Here is a 10,479-nt window from a genome sequence, read left to right as displayed (position 1 = left end):
TTTGTCCCTAGAGCTTTGTCCAGTGCCCTGCCTGCACTTTTACTGTTCTTTCTGCCTGGAAACTTGAGAACGTCCATGGCATCCAAAAAGCGTCCCTTTAGGTAAAAAGCTATTTTAGACCAGGTAGAAAACAGCGATAGTAAATTAGAATCACTTGCAGAATTGAGTGATAGCGATTCTTTGGGAAATTCGTCATCAGACACTGAAAGTGATGAAAGCGACGATTCTGCGACCAAGCTCAGTGGTGCAAACTTGGTACTCTATTCTACCGCTTTGGCATGATAAAATCCTGCATAATCATACCGCCAGGGAGGTTAAGGTGCTAAGCTAAGTCAACATGCACTATGGCAACACAAACAGTCTCCACTCATTTATCTACTGGACTCTTGTTTGGACAGATTTAGGTGAGTTATTCCTAAGATTTACTAAGAATTGCAGGCCTACAAAACATAAAACCAAATTTCCATGCAAAAAATTGTACCGCTTTTGGTACAAAAATCCTGACATAATCATACCGCCAGGGAGGTTAATCAACCTCACTATTCCTCTAAAGGACAACTATGGGGAGAGTGAAATGAATGAATCCCCATAGTTAAAGCTGGCGTGTGACACTGCAGCTGTCACACGTTGGCTCTATAGATTGTAAACTGAGCGATCACAAACTGCTGATCACTTGGTTCACAATCTTCTCCCTGCAGAGAGGGGTGACTGGAGGGACAGACAAGGGAGGCGGCTGGCACAGCTGGCTTTGGTTCTAGAGAGGCAAAGCCAGCAGTTGGGATCTTTCCTGGCTGCCGTGCAGCTCTGTGCTGTCAGCATATAGCGGGCAATAGCCTGCTGTTTCTTGAGCTTTGGTTCACAGGAGTACATTAGTAATTGTCCTCTTGTGATCCAATAAAGAATTAACACCAAAAAAGGTTTGGCCATAGTTCTCTTTGCATAACAAAAATAACTTACTGGCATGTGCATTGTTCATAGATTAGTATTATTATTGTTATTATTATTAATATTAATAAGCTATTCTGATGACTTTGAACCCACCAGAAGAACCCCTGAACCCACCACAAGTACCAAGTGGTGGTAGAACTAATGCTTTGACCAAAATCTGTTACCCCAGGCTTTCTAAACTCAACCAATATCTTAGCTAAAAAACAAAAAGCAAAATAATAAAAACCTACAAGAATTTCTTTGGAAGTACAAAAAGAAAGGTTTATTTGCGCCATCATGTTGTACTGTTTGCAGTGATTCCCAAGTCAAAGCTATTGCACGTTTTCAGTTGAAATGCAAGAAAATCAAGTAGGCTGTAAGTAGCGATATGCAGTTCATACAAAACAGGTAGGCAAAGAAAAAGTCCCATCAGGGATGCAAAGTTCTCAGACCAGTCCGGTCATCTGTGATCTTATAAAGGGTACTGAGTTTGGGAAGGTGGCCAGGGGATAGTTGACAGAACTGGAGAAGCCTACCAAGGGAGGGGAGATGTGTGGCAAGCTGAAACCCAAGGAAGTGGCAGGAGAGTTCTCATGGTACAGTATGGGCACCCTGACTATCCTTTGGGTGGTGTGGGAGATATTGGCAGCCTCCAAGTCGGCGGCCAGCTGCCTTTTCCATTTGTTCCTGCGGTTCTGAAACCAGATTTTCACTTGTGTCTCTGTGAGATGGAGGGAGGCCGCCAGACCGGCTCGTTCAGAGCTGCTCAAGTACCTCTTCATGTCAAAGGTGGACTCCAGTTGAAAGACCTGGCTTCTGCTGAACACAGTGCGGGTCTTCTTCTTGCGGGATGACCTCTGCTCTGAGTCCTGCTCAGCTTTCTCCTCCTCCTTGCAGGGGAAGTCCTCTCTCTTGTCTTCAGAGGCATCACTGCTGTGTTTCCTGTATCCTCTACTGTAGTGTCTCTCTGCACCTTCTGAGATCTCTGGAGAATCTCTGTCACTTGCTGTATGAGAGAGAGGAGGTAGGTGAGAAATATTCAAGAAACTCTACAATCATGAATGTTGATCCACTAAACAGAAATTACAAACTGGTTTCTATAGTTTTTGAGGATATATTATTAAATATATTGGATATAATTTAATACATTTTTTTAAATTTAAAAACAAGTGAAACATAGGTGAAGATATTTCTACTCATATGCCATCCTGACCAGTTATTGCATAGACTGTCAATGGCCACAATTGACTTACGAATGGAGTAGCGGCTATTCACTTAGCAAAGTGAATGTTCTTTGGGTTTAGTAAATATGGTTGAGCTGTGATCACATAAAATACACAATGATATGCAAAGGAAATTAGCAAGCAGGATTTTCGCTATTACATGATTCCCTGGCTCAACTTAACAAAGCCTTACCCTATTTATTATGCCAGTAAACATTCACTGTTATATGTTAACATTCACTTTGCTAAGTGAACAGTCACTACTCATTATGCAAATCAACCCCTATAAATTCTCCATAAGCCCAAATGGATGTCACTACAGCAGTACATGCTGTCCAGGACAACAAATTTCAGTTCATTTAATAAATAATTAGAGGCTTTCCACTTTCCAATGAATGATAGTAAATAAGGTAAACTTGTACTCACTTTTAATACCCAATCATAGGGGGATTAAAAAAAAGCTAGCACGTGAGTGGATGCTTGAAGTGAACACAACTTCATCTTAGTTACTGAACTTTCATAGTAAATCATTTCCATCAGTCTAATAAACCTCTGAGAGTTTTGGGATTCTACATACACATTATTGTTGTTATCATAAGCATTTTATACTACCCATTTTTTTTAACGTTCCTGGCCCTTTTAATTTCACAATTATTGAACCCAGCCCTCAGGGGCAGGGCCCTCCTTACCATCTTGTCTTGAATTTTATTGTGATTGTAATGTCTTCCTTATATTGCAAAGCGCTGCACAAACTGTTGGCACTATATAAAACCTGTATAATCATAATCATAATAATAATAATAATAATAAAAACCCCTAGTAGCAATTGTGTTTCAGTTACATAGACTGGGGAGCTGTTATCCAGCAAATTATATAAACTCCTAAACCTGGCATCGAACACAATTTGTTGTCTGTCTCAGATTGAGAGTCATTGGGGGTCAGTGGCAGTCATCTCTCCCCTAACAGCTGAGCAGTCCTGAATAGGAATGGCTATGCACAGTTTCTATTTTTTTTGTTAATCTTTCCACATATGTAGGACTGTTAGAGGCTTGGGAAGCTCATACTATTCTATACATTCAAAAAAGGATGTTTTGCGTTATGGGAAGCATGTAAAAGCAAGTGCAAGTAAGTGCAAATGCAAGACAGAGTTCCCCTTTAATGTGAGCAGAACCAACTTGCAAAGTGCAGAAACCTAGAAACCCTGGAAATCAGAATTCATCTCCGTTCATGTGACTGTGGGAAAGTCAAAACTGAAAATGATTTTCTCACCTTCCAAAAGAGTGTATATTTAGCCAATAACAGCGCAGCATGCATGCACAGCCCTCTCTTCTAGGATAATTGGATCTATTACTCTGAGATCCTCATGATCACATTATAACACAGGACAGTTACAAATGCTTCTGCAGACAGGTGTAACAGGCGAGAAGGAACTTTATAATACAAAAAAGTGTAACATAAAAAGCCATGAGACCCCCAGCAGAGAAATGGAGCAGATACATCCACCAATCAAATCCCTTCTTTACATTTCTCAGGGACTGCAAGAAGAGACTGCTTGCTCGCTTTATATGTTACCCTAGCTACAATTAAGACGTGATGGGATTAGAAGTCCCAGAAAGCCTCTTCTAAAATGTATTGAGAAATGTTGCCCTAGGCTTGCACCCAATCTGATAAGAGATCCCTCCATCTTACCCTGCATGGTTATTTTAACTAGGCTAGCTAAAACTATGACTCTTTCTGTATTTCATACCCACCATGCACAGCATATCATCTTTTAAATTTCTAATGACATTTTTTCATAATTCTGAAAGCAGAAAGTAGCACAGAAAATTCACACGCAGGTTGCTCGATTTTTTTTTTTTTACTCTCATAGTGAATTAACCCTGGTCTCAACAAAATACTTCATTTTAATTATTAAGGGCTGATTAAAAAAAATAATCACCAGTTTGATTCAGTCTGGCATATGTGAATGAGTGGTGATAGGTAAAGAGAATGGGCGGGGCTTATACCTACAGGGTCTTTAAATTGTATCCAGATTATGTGATCTCTTAGGAAGCCAATCAGCACGCTGGTTATTTTGGGGACAACATTTTAAATAAATAATCGAAGTATAAATGTGTCATTGTTTGGTTACTGCATGACATATTTTATTTAGCAATGGTATCGGTTGCTGTTTATAAAATAGCCCCTGTGCGATTTATAATAATTTTCCTGTACTTTTCTATTGTTACTTTGTATGATAGTTGTACATATATGTGTAAATTGGAAGTAGCAATTAATAAAAAAAAATGTCTTATTGATAAGAAAATTACAAATGAGCTGACTTTGGACGATTTTTCCCATATACATTTGGCATAAAACGTCCTCATTTTATAGCGACCTTATTATTTCAATGAATCGGTTAGAAGGGTATTTTCTGCATAGTTCTAGATATGTATTGTGATTTTTGTTACTCTATAAGAGGCCTTTATAATATACAGCTCTTATTGCCTCCGATCTATTGTGGCCGCCCGCGCAAGAATTCAGCAATGTAAAATGATCGACTCTGGGATCAAAAGTCAATCCGATTAGAGTCCTTTAAGGCTACTTACAGGGAGATCCGCCGGTAATATGTATCTGTTTATTAGCAGTTACTGTGAGAATGAGACCTTTCCAGACACAATCAATGTTCATTGCACTCCGAAGATTTCACTGCTTGTTGCACAGACAATGGTTTGCAGGATGAATGTGTATGTGAGCTCTCCCTGTATGAGCCATTCATGGGAAGAAGACTTTGTGGGCTTATAGACTGGGGCATGGAGCTGACTCTCTATCATAAGAGAGGGCTAATAATTCTACATACTGGAGCCTGGAACTGCTAAGGGCACATGGTACTGCATAGCTTCATGTATGGAGGGGCTACATTTCATGGCAAGCTACTGGTGGCTATTGTTAATATTGTATTGTTGTTGTTGTATTATTATTATTATCATTATTATTTTTATTACTACTACTTTTATTGTAGTAGTAGTAGTAGTAGTAGTAGTAGTAGTAGTAGTAGTAGTAGTAATAGTGGTAGTAGTAGCAGTATTATTAGACATATTATCCTTATTTTTATTTTTGTTGTTAATATACTTTTACAGTTTATCATAATATTATATGTATGTTTATACAAAGGGCATTGGACATGTTTTTTGTTTCTATAACGTAAACCCCTAGCCAAACTAAAACGTTATTAATATTTATTCTGTACAATTCTTATTAATTTAACAGCCAGGTCTGCTAGTTTTATCAATTTGATATGGCAATAATTAACTGGGACTATAGAAAAAAACAGTAATCTCAATTCTGCTTTATTGAAAGTTAACATGAGGAGACATTTTTTCTTTCAGTACAAGAAAAAAAAACAGCTAATAGGCTAGTCTTCCTAATATTAACAGTATTAACATGAAAGGCATAATAATACATTACAACAGCAACAACAACAACATTGTTAATATATAAATAAAGGTGCTTAATTATGTCCAGCGCCCTTCAAATAAGAATACATATATATACAACACATATATACTATGACACATGTGACAATGTTTCTAAATAATATAATACAAAATAACACTACTCCTACTACTCCTACTACTACTACTACTACTACTACTAATAATAATAATAATCATCATCATCATCATCATCATAATAACAACAGCACTACTACTGTTAACAATAATTCTACTGATAATAATAATCATAATAGTAATAATAATAATAATAATAACAATACTACTACTGCTAACAATAATTATACTACTACTACTACTACTACTACTACTACTACTACTACTAATAATAATAATAGTAATAAAAATGAAAACAAGGGGTCTGATGTTACATAAAATATACCCTGATATATAATCTACCCTGACATATCCCACCATCTCATGGAAGCACTCTATATTAGGGACTCCCAGCAGTCACAGTCGATGCTCCGGACCTATTTTGCTGAGAGGAAGTCGGAAGGAAACATAAAAGATTCATGCATGGAGCAGGTCGATGAGCTCTAATAAATACTAATGACAATATTGAGTCCAAGTGCTGGCACTTACTTTCCGGGCTGGTACACCCTACGTAGGTGGCCTGGGCTCTCCTGTACCACTCCATGGTGTTCTCTCGCAGTGGGAAGGTGCCATGCTGGGTGTTGTAGTTGTAGGGGGAGAGGTGGCAGCATACAGAGCTCAGATGGCTCCCTGGCACTCCATTTGGTTGCACTGGGAGCCGGTCCTCCGCGCTGGCACGCTTCTTTTCTTCTTTCGCCTCGGTGCCCAGGAGATTCTCGATGAAGAAGGAGGATACCCTAGCTGAGGTAGAGCTCTGGTTCTCCGTGGAGTCATCAGGCATGGTGGATGATGAGCGTTGTGCTCTCCCTGCAGTTGCTGGAGGACGAGAGCTTTAGCGCGATTTGTGTCAATGCAGAGCGCACAGGCCAGCGCTCGCCGCCGCCGCCTTCTATGGGGAGCGATGCTGCAGCAGCTGTTGAAGGATCGTGCTCGTCCTCTGAACAGTCATCTCCTACAAGCTCCGCTCTCCCTGAGAGCCATAAAAAGACAATCAGAAAGCAAATAAAAATGTCAAGCAAGTTAACCGTTCCGCAGAATTTCCCCTATTGGACGAGAGTGATCAGCAAATTGGATTATTCAGGGGAGAAAGAAGGAGAATTGCTGTGGATAAGAGGAGGATGAGCTGAGTTCACTTCTCTGCTTAGTAGTGTGTGCCTGGGGGCCCTAGAAGTGCCTTGTCAGTCAGGAGCTTTATTTAGGTCAATTAGGGAGGCAAATCAAACTGCAGGAGAGAGAGAGAGAGAGAGAGGCTGGAATTCCCAGGAGAGAGCACAGGGAGGGGAGTTAAAGGCATAGAGAGGAAAGGGGAGGAGAGGCTCTGGAGCCAAGGCAAGGGGGTTAAAGGACAGGAAAGAAAAATAAGAAAGACAGGGGGTGTGAAGGCAGATAGAGAGAGAGAGGAGAGCAGGACAGGAAGTGGTGACTCCACAGGGCAGGTGAATGGGGGGCACTTATAGACTCATCCCAATTTTTTATACTCAGTAGGACAAATTGAAGAAACCCATAAAAACCAACCAGGCTTCAGATTATTATTATTATTATTATTATTATTATTATGATTATACAGGATTTATATAGCGCCAACAGTTTGCGCAGCGCTTTACAATATGAGGAAAACATTACAATCACAATACAATTCAAGACAAGATGGTAAGGAAGGCCAGGAGGGCCATGATATATGATCTGATCATTTTAAGATCACCACATTACAATCTGACCTTACATTCTTTGTCCAATCTCTTTTAGAGTCACCCAAACTATGTAACATGAGGACCTACCTAAACCATGCAATATGAGAACCTACCTAAACCATGCAAATTGAGGACCTATCTAAACCATGCAAATTGAGGACCTATCTAAACCATGCAAATTGAAGACCTACCTAAACCATGCAATATGAGGACTTCCCTAAACCATGCACAATGAAGACCTACCAAAACCATGCAATATGAGGAACTACATAAACCATGAAAAATGAGGACCTAACTAAACCATGAAAAAAGAGGACCTCCCTAAACCATGCAATGTAAGGACCTCCCTAAACCATGCAATATTAAGACCTCCCTAAACCATGCAATATGAGTACCTACCTAAACTATGCAATATGAGGACCTCCCTAAACCATGCAAAATGAGGACCTAACTAAACCATGAAAAAAGAGGACCTCCCTAAACCATGCAATAGGAGGACCTCCCTAAACCATGCAATAGGTGGACCTTCCTAAACAATAGGAGGACCTACCTAAACCATGCAATATGGGGACCTCCTTAAATAATGCAAAATGAGGACCTACCTAAACCACCCAATCAATTTGCATCCAATTCCTTGCACTTAGTACAGAGATTGTACAGTCAGATTGTTAGTTAAAGTGACACTAAACCTAAAAATCTATACAAGCACCTTTATTATTAACAACAATGTGTCTTATTTGTGTATCACTCGGCTGTAGATCCTCAAATCATCTCTGAATGGGTGCTGACACTGTCCTTCCTTCTGGAGGGTGGCTACTTTTGTTCCCCATGGTCCCTGTGTGTGTTGTAAAGTAGCCACCGATCCAAGCTTGCTCCTGTGATGGACTACAATATCAATACAAATTGGAAAACTAAACAAGAGATTGTAGTTCTTCCCGGGAGCAAGCTTGGAGCGGTGGCTACTTTACAACACACACAGGAACCATGGGGAACAAAAGTAGCCACCCTCCAGAAGGAAGGACAGAGTCAGCACCCATTCAGAGATGATTTGAGGATCTACAGCCGAATGATACACAAATAAGATACATTTTTTGTTCATAGTTAGAATGCATTTCTAAGGTTTAACTCATGCAATTAGTGTCACTTTAAGGTGTGTGGAGAGCTCTAGAGACTGAGCGCACATTCAAGCACAGCCGTACACAACACGTTTCCTAAATTGCACATCCACATTTAATTTGCATTGTGGCGCATTTGCACAATTTTGAAAGCTGGTGAAATAGATATGAAGAGGACAAGCTGAGTTCAACAAAACACAAAGCAGATTAAATGCAGCATAAAAATCTGCACTATAAAAGTAAATGGGGCCAGGTGTCTTGTGCTTGGCATTTTTTTTTAAATGCATAAGAAATGTTGCCCGTCTGTATGATCACCAGAGAGGATTGGCTGCTAGAGTACAGACATATTAAGGTAGAGAGGAGCCATAGGCAAGGTAGCAGATTTGCTCCTCTTCTTCCCCATCTCTTCCACTGACATTGATTAGGATTGCAATAAATACAGAGAAGCCAGCCCATTTACATTGTTTGTACTGGCATGGTCCCATTTGAAACCAATGCATACAAGTATATCCTCCCAAGTGACAAGTAGGGACACAGCTCTGACCAATTGTGCTATCCCACTGGAGCATTAAGGTTGTAACTGGGCCCCATGGACATCCACTGAACCTTGAGTACATCTTTAGGTTGCCTTGTGGATGATCCAGCTCTGACTAGAGAACTCACACATTTGGTCATAATGCACCAGCAAACCACTCACCTGGAAGGTCAGGTCATCCTTAGTCATCCACTAGTGCTAACCAGCTCAATCTTCTTTCTAGTTTGGCTGATGGGTGAATGTGAAGCCGGCACAGTAAAGGACATTTCCTCTTTTCTCCCCTGCAAATTAAATAATTGGTGATCAGATCCAAAGAGGTTGTCCAAATTGTGTGCAACTGTACCCATCACCTGACTGTAGCTTGTAATCCTCAAAACATTGGCTTTGCTTGTTTTCATCATCTAACATAAATGATTGACCTGGCTAGAAAAGTGTTTATACCTATATGCATTGTGCGCCAGCCATCTTCTTTGGCTGAGGGATTTTTGAGGCCATCAGACAAGGCCCTTATCAGACCATTAACTAACATGGCAGATATTATGATATATGTTCCATAGACATGAGACAACAGTCACCCAATCTAGCTGTTTTTGGTCACATCAGGTGATGATCACATACCTGTTGTCCTGTTTGACCAATCTGGTTGAATATTGATTGGACATGCTTCTTTAAATTGAATCGCCTATTGAAATAGGCAGCAGTGGCAGTGTTTGTGCCACCTTCCTCGTGCTCCCACTTTGATTCACAATGATTCAAATGCTGGACAGAGCAAAACCATTGTTTATATGGCAGGTACCATGTATTTCTTTTGTAACAACAAGGCAAATGGCAGTAACCTAGGACAACTACCCATCAATCATTGAGATCACTGGTTTCAATGAGTAACTGCACTGAGCACATCATCGCTGCTCTTAGAGGTATGCGGATGAACATACAGTTTCCCAAGCACTGGTGGGCTTTTGTAGCTAGAAAAGGCCAAGGAGAATTAACTCTGTCACAGTGACCTGACCGTTCCTCTTGCTCCACTTTCTAAGAACTTCCTGCCCCCTCCCCATGTCCATCATTTTTCATTTCAGCAGCCTGTTCTCCATTTTATATATAAAGACAGCTCTCTTCTACCTGGCACAGCTACATCCATCCAACAGCCTGACAGCTTGGAGTCTTCCTGAAAGGTACAATACATGGACTCCAGAGGCTGATCTGCCATCTATAATGTATAGGTGTGTATTTACATTTCTGTGCCTGCATACTCAACACTCACAAGTATATGTTGCATAGAGATTGTATACATCATTTTGTATTAGTAAAAGCATTTCAGTGTGTAATAAAATACATATAGAAGACAATACTATATATATATAGATATCTATATATATCTATATATATCTATATATATAT

General features: G+C 40.0%; 1 protein-coding gene across 1 annotated transcript; it reads right to left on the bottom strand.

Annotated features, from left to right (window-relative positions):
- Positions 1-1,266: 1,266 nt before the first annotated feature.
- On the bottom strand, positions 1,267-6,533 carry HMX1 (H6 family homeobox 1). Its single transcript, XM_018554977.1, has 2 exons — positions 6,230-6,533; positions 1,267-1,933 (listed from the first exon to the last, which is right to left on the bottom strand). The coding sequence occupies exons 1-2, from the start codon at positions 6,519-6,521 to the stop codon at positions 1,374-1,376; spliced, it is 852 nt and encodes a 283-aa protein (XP_018410479.1). The 5' UTR covers positions 6,522-6,533; the 3' UTR covers positions 1,267-1,373.
- Between the last annotated feature and the right edge of the window lie 3,946 nt (positions 6,534-10,479).

The sequence above is a fragment of the Nanorana parkeri genome, unplaced genomic scaffold (assembly GCF_000935625.1).
Source record: "Nanorana parkeri isolate BGI_ZX_2015 unplaced genomic scaffold, ASM93562v1 scaffold180, whole genome shotgun sequence".
NCBI classification, from domain to species: Eukaryota; Metazoa; Chordata; class Amphibia; order Anura; family Dicroglossidae; genus Nanorana; species Nanorana parkeri.
This window is presented reverse-complemented; position numbering and strand designations above follow the sequence as displayed.

What these genes read in the sequence shown, in the direction of transcription:
- HMX1 (XM_018554977.1), bottom strand. Translation starts at nt 6,521, where the DNA reads ATGCCTGATGACTCCACGGAGAACCAGAGCTCTACCTCAGCTAGGGTA. An exon ending in AGGGTGTACCAGCCCGGAAA is followed by an intron (nt 1,934 to 6,229) that starts GTAAGTGCCAGC and finishes TCTCTCATACAG; the next exon opens with CAAGTGACAGAGATTCTCCA.